At 36.3% G+C, this 15,238-nt stretch overlaps 1 protein-coding gene across 1 annotated transcript in view; it reads right to left on the reverse strand.

Moving 5' to 3' along the window:
- Positions 1-3,286: 3,286 nt before the first annotated feature.
- LOC100889723 overlaps positions 3,287-15,238 on the reverse strand; it is a 32,592-nt gene continuing 20,640 nt past the window's right edge. The window contains exons 8-18 of the mRNA XM_030992258.1: positions 14,963-15,106; positions 14,022-14,131; positions 13,285-13,446; positions 12,264-12,355; positions 11,458-11,725; positions 10,509-10,639; positions 9,345-9,451; positions 8,646-8,748; positions 8,041-8,183; positions 6,626-6,803; positions 3,287-5,827 (exon numbers count right to left, since the gene is read on the reverse strand). Of these exons, the coding sequence (XP_030848118.1) occupies positions 5,702-5,827; positions 6,626-6,803; positions 8,041-8,183; positions 8,646-8,748; positions 9,345-9,451; positions 10,509-10,639; positions 11,458-11,725; positions 12,264-12,355; positions 13,285-13,446; positions 14,022-14,131; positions 14,963-15,106 (1,564 nt within the window). The 3' untranslated portion in view covers positions 3,287-5,701. The remainder of the gene's footprint in view (positions 5,828-6,625; positions 6,804-8,040; positions 8,184-8,645; positions 8,749-9,344; positions 9,452-10,508; positions 10,640-11,457; positions 11,726-12,263; positions 12,356-13,284; positions 13,447-14,021; positions 14,132-14,962; positions 15,107-15,238) is intronic.

The following is a 15,238-nucleotide window of genomic DNA, read 5'->3' on the forward strand; positions in this document are numbered from 1 at the left end:
CCCCCCCCCCCCACCTCCTTGAGCAACAAAAAAAGGCGATCTCAAAAAGGAAATGAAAGAATCAGACACATTTTTTTCCCCCATTTGAAAACACCCGAAACACACAAAAAAAGGGTGTCTTTAAAAATTCTAAAATATCCCCCTTTCTCCAAGGGGGGGGGGGGGGGTGTTTGATTCAACACCTAAAACACGCCGTTTGCCAAGGGGAAGTTTGAACACCCAATCCCCCCCCCCCCTTGATACGCCAATGATTCCTTAACTTATCAACTACCAAGATAAACTTTATTGCTATACAGAATAATGGCCGGAGAGCAAATCTTGCAAACCAAGTGATACCAATTTGTGTTTGATTGCTTACAACTCTATCAGCTTAATTTTCAAAACATGAGTTGCTTTTTTATTAAAATCATGCATAGACTTCACCTATAGATACACATTTTCTTGCAGGTAAAACTAAACTAAATTCATATCCTGCAAACAAAAAAATGAAAAATTCATCAACTCAATCATTAAAAATTGCGTCTGAGTTTTATTCTTTTCACAGGAAAATTTGCCTTTAGCACACAAAAATTATCAAAAGATGACCAATTGGTGAATCAATATAAGTATCAATAGTGAGTTTCATGATGAGTACTAGTTAAGAAGATTTATCGAACACTCAAAAGTGCTGTACCATAAAACCAGATAGTTTTGACACCTGGGCCTGTATTCAATAAACTTCTAAGACATTCTTCTTAAGTCTAAGAGAAAGGTCTAGAATTTGTCTAGCTTTAGAAAGTTGCCTTAGCCATATTTTAAACATGGTAAGCACTTTGCCTTAAGTTAGACGACAGATACAACAAAATTCTTAGCCCTCGACAATGCTTTTAGAGAACACACATTTTTGCTAAGACTTTTCTCTTAGCAAAACAATTTAAAAAAGTTCTTAAGAAGTTTATTGAATACAGGCCCTTAACTTTTGCAAATTGTTAAGGGCATCAATTTTCACAGTAAGAAACTTGCACAAATCGTAAAAAAATTGGTCCTCTGTCAATTGTGATTCAATTACTTCGCAGTACAAAACTTTCGCAAATCTGAACCACTCATGAAACTTGCAAGCATTTCACGCATGCAAGAGTTTCTGGTTTTACAGTACACATGTATTATGCACATATGGCATTTGAATGAGGTGTTGCATAATTATTTCAAAAGCTACACTTGTTGCAAATGACTAGAAACGAGAGCACATAATATATTCTTTCAGTAAGTAAAATTACATTCAAAACGTGCTTTTTCATTATCAAGCTTGATTATTTATCATTATGTATCCAAATTATAATTCCCTTTGAGAAGCCCCACCCCCAGGGGGGGGGGGGGGGTGGTGGTATTCTGCAGGCACAGATTCAAATTTGATACTTTTCACGATTCTTAAAGCAAAGAGCAGAGCCTACTTTCCGTCAGTCTAGAGCTATAAATTGCTGTGTCAAAGAGCAGCCAAGATTCAGAGCCTGAGCAATATGCCCTCAGCATAGTATCACAATGCAGACACTGTCTCGCACAATGACTGACAGGGTTTTTGCCTGAAAAATAGCCCCCCCCCCCCCCTCCCACCCCTTGCCAAGATAAAGTAGAAACAAAATTATAAATAAAGAGATTTTACAGGAATTGTATTGCTTTGATTGCTTATTAATTTCAGGGATAAATTCATACAAATGTCAAAATCACCATTACTACTAATTCATTCCATCAGTAGCAAAACCTTTATCATATATCTTCAACATCCAGATTGTGGTGCTTCTTTAAAAAGACGAACACAAAAAATAGCAATAATGATAATGAATCTATGTGACCGAGATTTCACACAATTTACAAAATTTGTTCATGATGAGCATGTACGTGCACCTGGTGACATAAAAATACAGTAATGATTCATTTGAAAATGCATTCAAACAAGTGAAAACTCTCATCCAAACAATGAAGTACAGTACATTAACTTACTAGTATGTGAAGCTTTAGAATGATATATGTAAAGAGTTCTCAAATACAAGTTTGATTTGTCAAAGGCTTTGCTGACATAGCGAAAGACAGCAAACACTGGTACAATGATAAACATGTACCGATATAATAAACTTGTACCATTCATCAGATTCTACAGAGAAAGCACCATATTAGATATACCGTATTGATAGACTTGAGCAAGGCACAACATTGTGAAAGCTTTGATTCTAAGCCTCTGCAAGTATTCTAATTTAGAGAATTTATCAAGCGCACTTGTGCATTACTATAACAATGCTTATAATACTGATATATTCTTCATACATATTATTGTTTACACTGGTTTTCCCATACTAGTACCCCATAGAGTACCGAAGCTGTGACGTCATAAAAATCTATTTTTAGAATTTCTCAATTTTTCTTCATTTTCCGAAAGAGCATCAAAATAATGTCCAAAGGTCGAAAACCAATTGAATATGTTAAGTATTGGCTGAGATATGACCATCTGAATAAAAAGATGTCCTAGGAACTCAGTGTTATATGCTCTGGCTCCTAATGGTTAGGAGCCAGAGCATATGACACTGAGTTCCTATGGGAAATATATTCATTCAGATGGTCATATCTCAGCCAATTGTGAAATTCTAAAAATAGATTTTTGATGACGTTACACTTCACCACTCTATAGCTATACAGCCTCTCCATTTCGTGATGTTTTGCATTTTCTTTTGATCCAGAATGATAGGAATTACACATCATACATGAGCACAACGAACAAAAATAATTGAAAAGTTTGACTCTATTTCCAATGCAGTACGTGCAGCTGTTCTCCAATAAGAGAGATTTAATTGCAGCTCATCATCAAAACCTTCAAATTGGCAACATGGTGTTAAATGAATATTCACTATTTTATTGTACACATTTTGGGGTTTAAGTTTGCAATTTCTTTCCCATTGGTACAAGAGCAAGTACACCATGCAGCCAAACCTTCCAAGATCTCCTATACATCATAAACTTTGAACAAATACATGTATTTATAATCAAAACAGCTTCTACTCTGACAAGACTCCTCTACCACCAAACACTTCTCACAGTACCTGTTGCAGTATTCCTGTATACTGCAGAAAATATTTATTTTTCTTCTGACTGACTTACAAAGGTACAAGCAATATGATTTCAGTAAAAAAAAACTGTATCAAAGTCTCTACAAAACCTCCAAAAATGTCACTATATGAGTGATAAAACATCAAATTTTAAAAGAAATAAATGTATAAAGAAAAAATATCATAAGTTGTTCAGGTGCTGTGTTAATCGATGTTGTCTCTTTGGAGCCAGGAGGGTGTTAACTCATGTCATTTTACACAGAGGTAACCCGCTGACTACTGAATTCATTTATTACCATAAGCTTTATACAGGGTAGCTTGGTTCCAGTAGGCAATTTGTTAATAGCCCCCTGGCTCGATAAAAACGAATTACATGTATGTTGTCAAAACAGGATTTCAAAGTCATAAAATATAATAAAACTGATGCGCATATACCACATGAACACTAAAGAATAATCAGCTCGGCTAAATATCAAAATAAATTCTTTTCAACTAACTTTCAAACAAAATGTACATATAAATAAGCAAATAACTGAAAAGGTATATTTCAAAATCTCCCAAGACTATAAAAGGAACAAACAATAGTTTTAAGTAATATTGCACATCCTTTTTTACAAAAAAAAAAGATTTTGGAAAGGGTGACAATGATCTACATGTATGTAATAGTTACATAACATTTCAACAATCTTCAACAATAATTAAATGTCAGTCTAAATATTAAGACTAAAATATTAAGACTGTCATGATATATTTTTTTATAATCACATATAAAAGTAATTAAAAACATCTAAACACACTGTAGTTAAATAATCATGTTAAAAAAATGTTACAACTCTAATAATAGACTTCTTGGTGTTACCATACTTTTTACCGCATATTTGAAATATTAATGCCATTCAGCTTCACACCAACATGGATAGTGTTTTTTAAACTACATGTAGTGTAGTAACAAATAGACCATTCAAAATGGGCAACTCCCTAAGGTTTACTCCAAGCGCGTCAATACACTCGGCAACAAAAAAAAAAAAAAAAAGGGGGGACACTCTTTAGTGTTCAAAATTTTTCATATAAACAATCAATAAAATAGAATTAAATATATTTCAAATTAAAGATAATTTATACTCTATCAAAATCAATTAGAATCAAGTTTCGAACCATCGATCTTGCTCGGATGGGCACATCCATTAAACCATTTGATTGGGAAAAGCAACTCCCTATTACAGTAAATGTATGGTGTTGGTTTACTCCAAGCGCCGAGTAAATACACTCAGCAATAAAAGATACCCCAAAAAGGGGGACACTCTTTATTGTACCTCAAAATTGTTTATATAAACAATCAATAAAATATAATTAAATATATTTCAAATTAAAGATAAATTTATAGTCTATCAGAATCAATTAGGATCAAGTTTTGAACCATCCATCTTGCTTGGAAGGGCACATTCATTTAACCATTAGAAGGTTTGCTTGAGAAAATTGCAAAAATAGATGAAGTAGCCATTCAAATGTTGACGAACATGTGCATCTGCAAGACATTCTTGTTCAACAATGAAAACAGAGAATGAGAAAGATGGGGAGGATTTGAGTTCTGGATGTCAACTGTAGTCTCAGGACTGCATAGTTTTGACAAAGAAGGTCGGGATGCCTCTCTATTTCTTAACTTGGGCTATCAATAAGAAGATACAATGATTGCGATAACCTACTGATATCCTTACAATTGATTGGGTAAAAGCATATTTGTCATAGATCTGTGGTAGTTGTTCATGATAACAATTTTCAGGAAAAGGGGCCCAGAACTTGATTCCTTCATAATGTCTCAAGCCGTCTTGTTGCATCTTGCACTTTTCAAGATTATGGTTTGTGCCTACCACATGATATACCGGTAACGGGTTTTCTAGATCCTAACTTGGGATCATCATAAATTCAACCTTTAGTCCGTAGCTAATGTCATTCATAACGTTTCAAGCCTTTATTATTGTTGCATCGATCTTGCTCTCATTAGGATCCCAGTTTGCACCCCTCACAATGCATCAAGCTTTCTAGCCCATATAGAGTGGTGATGTGTGACGTCATCAACAAACTATTTTTATAATTTATCAATTTTAACTTCACTTTCCGAAAGAGCATCAAAAATAATGTCAAAATGTCAAAAACCAATTGAATATGTTAAGTATTGGCTGAGATATGACCATCTGAATAAATAGATTTCCTCTAGGAACTCAGTGTTATTTTGCTCTGGTTCATATAACATTACAATGCTCTTTTGGAAAATGAAGTTCAAATTGAGAAATTCTAAAAAGTAATAGCATGGACTTATATAACAAAGTATCATAATTTACAGCCTATAGGTTGTGTCTTTCGTGATGTATCGATCAAGCCTGACATCAAATTTTGCGCTTACCAGGCTCACATTTGAAGCACCAATTACCTACTCCATATAGGATGGGCTTATAACAAAGAATCTTACTTTATAGTCCATTGCTTCTTTCTTTCAAAATGTATCAAGCCTGACTGTTGCATCTTACTCTTACACACCTGTATCAGGATCACAAGGCATCATGCTTTCCAGTCCACATAGCATAGGCTCACAACAAAAATTGTACTCTATAGTCCATAGATTGTCTCTATCATGATGTATCGAGTCTTATTGTTCTTAGCTTGTGTCTGTCAACCAAGATACACGCTGCCTCGTTCGAACCTCCACAGTAATGCGACGATGAAAAAACAGTCAGTAGTTTGCCTTTCTGCTGAACCTAAATACATGTATAAAGATAAGGAAAAGAAAGAAGGATTGTCAGACGTTCAAAATATTTAAGCATGAAATAAAACGAGGGAGGGGGGGGGGTGGGAAAGAGGCATAAAAGAAAAACCAAATGATGTTAAAACATTTAAAAAATTCACTTCAGTTCAGTTTTTCGATGTTACACATTGTCAGCTTTGTTTACAAGGCATATAATGATTAGAATAATACTCAAGTATTTTCATTTAACGTGAGTACATAAATATATTACATCACTCTGGTATGCTTGTAGTTACTTGTAAAATAAGGACCATATAAGTAAAATTGGAAATTGAAATTGCATTTTTTACGTTATTCTTCACCTTCTACATACTCCTTATCTGCAGGCTTATAGAATGCCGGGCAAATTTATTACAGGTTGATTTTTATCTACTCTAGCCATAAACAAATTATTTTTTTAGGTGACTGGTTCATTTTCAGGTTAACCACATGGTGTTTAATACCGAAAGTCTCCATTTGGCGCGATAGCTCAGTCGGTAGAGCAGTGGTCTCGTAATCCGGTGACCCGGATTCGAAACCAAGGCGATGTGCTAATGCCCTTTGGTAAGGCATTAATCCTCATAACCAGGTCCCCGGAGAGGACCTAAAGCCGTCGGCCGTCAGGTTGCTTACTTACAAGCATTTATACTCTCTTAGCAGTCAGGTAAGATAACAACCACAACCACCAATTTGCGAAAACATGGATTATTCAAATTTGGAATCTTGGGCGGGCTTGCAGGGGTCGGGATGGAAGGGGTTAATTAATACGCACCTGGAATCCTGCTTGCTGTACTTCATGCGCTCGTATCACATGGGAAAGATTGTTGACCTGCAGGAACCTCTCAAGAGCATCACAGCTGAACATGTGACCTGTTCCGCGACGACTGTTAAACACGAAGCCATTGTTGGATTTTATCTCTGACATCTGATTCTCATCCAAGAACTCTCTCCTGCACAGAAAAAATTCATATGAGAAAAATTGAGAAACAATGTGGAGGTGTCTTGGTACAGTGGTTCACTAACTGCACTCTCAATCCAAGACTTGAGGGTTCAATCTCAGCAACATCATCTGGCAAGACATTAATCCACATTTGCCACTCTCCACCCAGGTGTAAATGGGTACCTGGCAACAAGTTTACTATTATTATTATTGCTACTGTTGGTGTTGTTCATCACAATATTATTCAACATTATCCTTTATATCCTATTTAACATCATCACCTTACTATGATCATCAAAAGTACTATCATTCTTATTTCTATTATTCTCATCCCATATCAGATCAGTCTCATGATCTCATCATAATTTTCTGTATAATTTTGTTTATCTTCCTTGCCGTAATCATCATCATTGCAACCATCATCATCTACTTCATCATCACCATGATCGTTATGAGCATCATCATCACACTCCCCACCACCATCACCTAAATCACCACCATCATCATCATCATCAACATCCTTAGCATTGTAATGATGATCATCACCATCATCATAATAATCATCAACTGCAATTATCATCATCATTATCATCATCAACATCACCACTATCATCATCACCATCATAATCATCAACTGCAATTATCATCATCATTATCATCATCAACATCACCACTATCATCATCATCATCATCATCAACATCATCATCATCATCATCATCATCATCACCACTATCATCATCATCATCATCATCATCATCATCATCAACTGCAATTATCAGCATTATCATCATCAACATCACCACTATCATCATCATCATCATCATCATCATCATCATCAACATCACCACTATCATCATCACCATCATAATCATCAACTGCAATTATCATCATCATTATCATCATCAACATCACCACTATCATCATCATCATCATCATCATCATCAACATCATCATCATCATCATCACCATCATAATCATCAACTTCAATGATCATCATGAACATCATCAATATCACCATCATCATCATCATCCTCATCATCATCATCATCATCACCATCACTTTCATCATCATCATCATCATCATCATCATCATCGCCATCATCATCATCATCATCATCATCACCATCATCATCATCATCACCATCATCATCATCAACTGCAATTATCACCATCCTTATCATCATCCTCATCGCCTCATTACCATCCTCACCATCATCGTCTTCATCATCTAAAACCGGTTTCTTACTTGAGAGGATCATTCCACATGAGTTCCCATGCCAGCTGACTCTCGTTCTCAGGATCTTTGAGAGGAACCGGTATCTTGTTGATTTCAGCTAACGAGCAAACACCGCCCTCAGAGTTCGGTACTCCTCCATGCGTACAAAATATCTAGATCATCGACATGAAAGACAGAGTGAATGTCATGTGACCCAGTGAGCAATCACAATCTTACATTCCAAATAATTGCAAGCACTTTCATATTGTTCCTTTTTTATAGAAAATCAAAATCATATTTGACTGTAATATGAAACACTGCAATTCTACTATTTCTGTACCCATATCATACCGGTAATACTTCTATTTTGTGTAATGTAAGGCCATAATGGTACATGTATTTCAAAACAGCACATATGACACGAGGCATGAAAAAAGTGAATTACTAAAACAGGGTTTAGGTTTCAAAATTCATTCAACACTCTCATCATAATACTTTATCAAAATATGTTTTTAATACAGAGAAGAAAAATCTGTACAACAGTGCACATTTATTATTTTTTATCTTCCCGATATAAGAAAAAGACATATGTTACACTGAAGTCAAGGTTCTTCGCTACAATTCATAGATTTCACCTTGTTATCTACTACAGCAGCTATCGGCATGGCATCAAAGCAACAGTTGATCGCCTCCCAAACCTGCTGACCTATGGTAGCTCCAAACTTCTGAGTACACTCCCTGAAAAAAAACAATAAAATATTGATTTTTTTTTTTCTTCAATCCAAGGGGTTCAATGGATTAATGGTTAAGAAGTTAGGAGAAAAAAGGATATAACATAAGAACCCAGGTCTACACCCACGCTCGACTTGGGATCATTGCAAGCCATATTCTGTGCACGCGCATATGATGGGTTTGTTGACTAGCCTACTCACAAGTTACTTTTACTGACAGGTAATTAGACTTGCAGTACATGTGTATGTATTGTATTGTAGAAGTTGTCCGCTACTTCATCACAGACACATTACCAATTCAACTACTTTGAAGAGCCATACCTTGATTGGCCCAAAGTTTCAAAAATTCATATTTTCTCATGTTTTGTCCAATTTCATTCAAACTTCCCCCAGTAAGACGATTCAACCACTTTGAAGAGCCATACCTATAGTAATTGAAACTTTCACAAGTTCATAACTTTCTCATGTTTTGTCCGATTTCATTCACACTTTCGCAATGCAGTAAGCTTCTCTGATTTTTCTGCTTTTTTCTTCAGTAAGTTGCAATCAATGCTGTATTTCCCTTTAATGACTAGACTCCACTGCTTGGACATATACACTTACGCTTCAAAATGGAACATCTTTTGCACAGGCCTCAGCTCGTGGTTGCCTCTGATCATGAAGAACTTATCCGGAGCAAGTATCTTCTGAGAAAAGAGATACGCTATCACCTGTCATGAAGATCATGTAAAAAAAAAGCACAGAATTAGAGGTTTATCTGTTCGTGATCATTACCAATGGGCAGAAATACCGTACTGCATCATAGGAAAGTAGTTGTGGAGTATTGTGTAAAATCGGGGAAAGTCTAGGGGGATATTTTACAGAGATCCTAAGTTGAACTTATCTCTAATTGGACTTATCAATTATGGAAAGCCATAAGCATCTTTGAAATATTTTGTAAATTATAAGGCATAAAATGTTGATTAAATTCATTCATATTTTCTATTATCAAGGAGATTTCATGTTTTTGATGAGGAATTTTTGAAAAATCAAAAAAATACTTGAATTTTTGCTTTTGAATATATTTCATTTTAAGGCTACAAATGGCTCTCCACAATGTTTAAGTCCAACTTAGAGTTAAGTTCGACTTAGGACCTGTGTGAAACACCCCCCAGGACTCTCATACCATAGGTCCATAGTTAAAATAATAACCACAATGGCTCCAGCGACATGGTTAATATAGCATATAAATTGTAGAAATCAATTAGATACACAACTACATGTGTAGTTAAAAAAGAAGTTGTATCTTTTTTTAAACCGCCTTCCATGGTATAGATTTCATTCACACATCATTTGCTTCATTTTGATGTCTGAATTACTAAATTAAAAAAAAATAAGAATAAGTCAAATTGAAAAATAAACAAGTTGCTCAATGAATGGATAATTTTAAATTTGTTTTATTTCATTATGTTTGTACAAATGAAAAATCGCTAGAAATTTTCTTGATGTATTTCATAACTTCCTATAATTGATTTCAATCGATTTACTTCTGGGACAAAGATCAATTACCAGTACATCTTTTCTACAGCATCAATAAACATCTTTTCAGACTGCAATATTTTTTTGTTGTTGCTGGAAGTTTAAAAGAAACAGAAATGCCAATTATCAATCCGATTTTGTGTGTGTTGCCTATCCCTTTCCATGCAGAAGGACCCCCCACCCCCACCCTCCTCCCAACAACAAAATATCCTGGCTACGCCTCTGAATTTCACATGCAATGTTTCTTACCTCTACGCCATGTTCCCCTCTGTCTACGTAGTCACCGAGAAACAGGAACGAGCAGGGCGTCAGGAGAGGCCCCATCCTCCAGAGAGCCTTCTCAAAACAGACCAGATCATGGAAGTTACCATGGAGATCACCTTCAATAAACAAATACATTGCAAAAGAAAACATGGATAAAAGCAAGAAAGTGTAATTCAAAATACATGCATGTAGCTTGATGAATGGTATTTACTTGCACTTCTAGCAGCACAATTTTTGCTGTTGACATGCCACTAACATGGCATTGCATATATGTCCTTTGGCATGGCATTAATCTACATTTGCCACTCACTTTGCCACCCAAGAGAGAAATGGGGATCCGGTTGGATGACAAAAGCACTTGTGTTTAGTAAATTACCTAGAGGACCTTATATTGACCATGGTAGGAATACTCCCCAGGGAGTGGCGATGGTGCAAATTGTGCTTGAATCCGATGATCGGGGTAATAATATCTGTAAAGCACTTAGAGGCGGTGCTCTGTATTAAGCGCTATATAAATCTAGATTCATATTATCATTACCCTTTCATAAGCCATGATCCTACGTAGGAGTCACAGACAGTTGTACCATACTGAGGACTAACAAAACAGGGGGGTATTTCATAAACAATTTGTAAAGTTACGCATGACTTTACGAACGACTTGTATATGAAGTGCCAGATAGGATGCCCAAATTTTTTTCTGATATTTCCAATAACCTCAATTAAATTATGGCAAAAAATATACTTTGCATTGATATTGGTTATGTTAATCTACATCTGCACAGTTTAATCTTAATAAATAATAATCAATAATGATTGAGCATCGCATTTGGCTTTTCATATACAAGTCGTTCGTAAAGTCATGCGCAACTTTACGAACAGCTTTATGAAACACCCCCCAGGTCTATTATGAAACAAACAGGCCTATCAAAATTACCTAAGATATATGTTGGTGCATTCAGTTTGATAAGTCTAGGTTCATTGGCTAGTACCCTCTGAGCCTCCCGACACAGGGCTAGCAGACACTTGGCCAGGGACAGCATCTCCACCGTCCCCCAGCTGAAGTTGTCCTTAGCCTTGATGGGGGCTGCATTGGCCCTGCCCGCATTGGTCTCCCCGTCACCACCACCATCAACAACAGGACTGCCTTTGACGGAACGCTCAAAGTAACGAAGACCTGTCAGCATCTCGTTGGGATGGGATCTCTGAAAGATGAAATTATTCATATCTACATCAATGCAAGAATGAAGGCCTGTTCACAATGACCACATCTTTGAATCATATACTCAAGCATACTACACCTCACATCTTAATGCCTTATAGCACATACATTAGTACATGTGTATGTGTATTATGCCCCTTTTTAAATACGGTATTGCAATAAGAAATGATGATAGTGGGGTCACTGGGTTGCCCCGATATTTGCTCGTGCCAAGACTGCTTGCTACAGGCTTTATTTCATCAATAGTAGGGTTATGGTAACATGGTTATGGGGAGCAATTTTATCACTTTTCATAGCAGGTTAGTCAATTCTGCAACAATTTTTGAAAAGTAAATATGAACTACTAGGAAGATTGTAACATTCCCTTTGCAATGAAGCCAATATTATTCAGGTTACAAGCATTTTTAAATCTTCGCTCTGGTACTAGGCCACTAGGTCCCCAGAAAAGAAATAACTGTGTCGAACAACTGACAGTGGTCATGATGATGTGATCATATGATAGAGAAAGGAGACAAGCTGACCTGGTTAAATGAGTCCACTGACGATATTCTCTGCATCCTATTCTTGTCGCCGTCAAGATGAGGTCCTACGCTGTTCGAGACAGCTCCGGTATCTAGATATGTAAGTGATATTTCTACTTGCAATATACAGTCCAAAACTTCCATTTACGTCACGATTTATCATTTATTAATTCCCTATGGTTTACATTCAAAAGTATGCCCATCATGGTGCAGATGACACAGTTATTTAACATATTAAATATTCACTTTAACATCAATAAATTATCTTTTCAGAAAAATCATGTTTAATGTTTGCAAATTTGAATAAGATTATTGAACAGTAAGAACCCTTGCTAGAAGGAAAGGCCTAGAGGACATAATGTTAAAAAGCACTTCACTCCCCCCCCCCCCCCCCCTGAATAACTTTCACTCTTAACTATTATAATCACAGGAAAGGCTGATCATTTGGGAAACATCCATAAATACATTTTCTTTATATAAATCAGATTAATTTCATGACTCTTATACATGGCTAACTGGACATGAACAATGCTGTTTCGGGGGAGGCCATTTCAAAAGAAATGAAATAAAATATAGTGACTATGATTTCATGAATTTCAATCCAACTATATATAATTCTAGAGAAATAGAACAAAAATCATGCTCTCCTTGCCATGGTTAATTTATATTATAAGACGATGAAGTGGATCCTAATCAAATGATTGGTTGAGAACGTACACAAGACCAGGCACTTAATTTTTACTAATGACTGGTCTTTAGCAAATACTAATGACCGGTCATTAGTAAAATCATGTTATAAAACATCATTTTATAAAACAAAAAAAATATCATCTTATAAAACAAATAATACACATTATGGTTCAGGCATTAAAAAAATTACCCACACTACCTTCAAAACAGTCCAAACGCCCTCGACTGTCGCCTCGGGCGTGTTAGACTTTTCCAAAGGTACCTTCTGTGGGTAATTCTTACTAATGCACTTACTGCTGTATATCATAAGTATACTCAAACATTCATGTACCTGCTAGTTCCCATAATGTTCTGACGTCCGCAAGCGTCCCGCTTCTCTTGACCTTGACAGCATGCGTCGCTAGCTCATACTCTTGACCTATTGACCTTTTGACCTCCGGAGATTTGAAAATGGCTGCTACAGAATCGGTCTCACTGTCACCAGATGCACACACTGAGAGAGGAAAAGAAAGAGAAATGGGGATTATCAGAATATTTAAGGCTAGAGGCTAAATAGAATTATATACCTCTCTTTAGTATGTTGAATCAATCTAGTCATCTGATTGGTAGAAATTGGAGTCGTGATTTTAGCCATGCCTGCCTAACGGTCAATAGTTAATGAGAAAGATGCCCGTTGCCCCGGGTAAGGGGCCACGTAAGGTAAGAAGTTTCTTTGTGCGAGCGCGGATACCATACACTGCAGTGTGACGTGTGCGATTCCTGAATGATCGTAAAATTCAGGCAACTTTCCAGTGAACATTTACAGACATTGCTCAAGAAAAGGATAAGGTAAGAGTTCTTTGTGGATTTTTTTGTAAATTCGGTTTATAAAAGATATATGGACTGCTGATATATGGACAAAGCATAGCTGTTTCTATACTGGCTCTCGGGGACGTTACCCCCTTTTTTTTGGGGGGGGGGGAGTGGGGTGTGCCCTCTTCAAGGGCTGCCTGCCCTGGGTACGTGCCTCCCCTGAACTATACACCAATGACTTCTACTAGTCTGAATTGGGAGTAAGAGTGTACTTACAATCACTTGGCTGGCTACCAAACTTCATGCTAACACTGTGAGTTCTCTTCTGTTTCTTGACTGACTGACTCTTCTCACCGCCACTCTCCTCTCCAGACTCAGAAGGAGACCTGATGATGGGGGAAAGAATGAGAAAAGAAAAATAATGAAAGGAATAGATGAATGTTGGGTAAAAGAAAGCATTTACATGCTCATTTAGTGCAGAGTGGTATCGAAGGTACTATTAAATCTCTTTCTTTTTTTGTAAAAACATAAAAATGGTTAAATTTTATTCCAAATAGTCACAAACAGCTTGTAAAAGCAGGATGGAAGATTCTGCCAGACAAATTATTAAATATGCTAAAAGAGAAGTTTCCCTCTTTTTAAAAGTTTTAGATCTCCTACCAGAGTATTTTGATTGAATAAAATAAGTTAGATATTGCTTTTAGTGTATATTGACACAAACTCATTAAATAGCTGAGCTAAGGAGAGGTGAGAAATGAATGTGACAGAAGAAAAGGAGAAATGAAGGATAAAGAAGAAAATACACAAATATGGAAATATCGCATCAAAGGAGAGGGAGAGAGAGAGAGAGAGAGAGACAGACAGAGAGAGAGAAAGAAAGAGAGAACTTTCATCAATTGAAGAAATAGTGAACGTGCACTACAAATAAAAGAATCTTAATGAGCAAGTACACGATGGTGGTCTCCTGCCTTCTAAATTACCTCTCTAATTTATTGAAAAATATTTACTATATATATTTCTTATCTTATTTGTATGCTTCATATAATTTATTGTATGATATAATTGTACATGATTTTCTATTTAATTACTTTTGTAAACATGTTATTCATTGTATTAGTTATTGTTCGAATTTGGTAATTTGAGTTTGAATGTGTATGTTTTTGAATGCAGAAATAAAATCAAACAAACATACAAACAAACAAACATGTATGACTTACTCATCTGCAGCAAAGCCCCATTTATCTGGTATACTGGACTGAGGAAGCCGGAACAAGGCTGAGGTTCCTCGGAATTTGAGCTGACCAACAGCACTCAAGAAGTCCATCAGGGTGAGTGACACTTTATGCTCATTACCAAACACCCTGTACAAGGAATGAACAACAAGAGATGGGGGGGGGGAGGGGGGATGTTACTGGCATTATCAAAGGCAGCTCAAGGATTTTGTTAAAGTGGGGGTTCAATTGCCCCTAAAATGTCTGACAAGCAAGAAAGCA

This window comes from Strongylocentrotus purpuratus, unplaced genomic scaffold (assembly GCF_000002235.5).
Source record: "Strongylocentrotus purpuratus isolate Spur 01 unplaced genomic scaffold, Spur_5.0 spur5_scaffold_2, whole genome shotgun sequence".
NCBI lineage: Eukaryota > Metazoa > Echinodermata > Echinoidea > Camarodonta > Strongylocentrotidae > Strongylocentrotus > Strongylocentrotus purpuratus.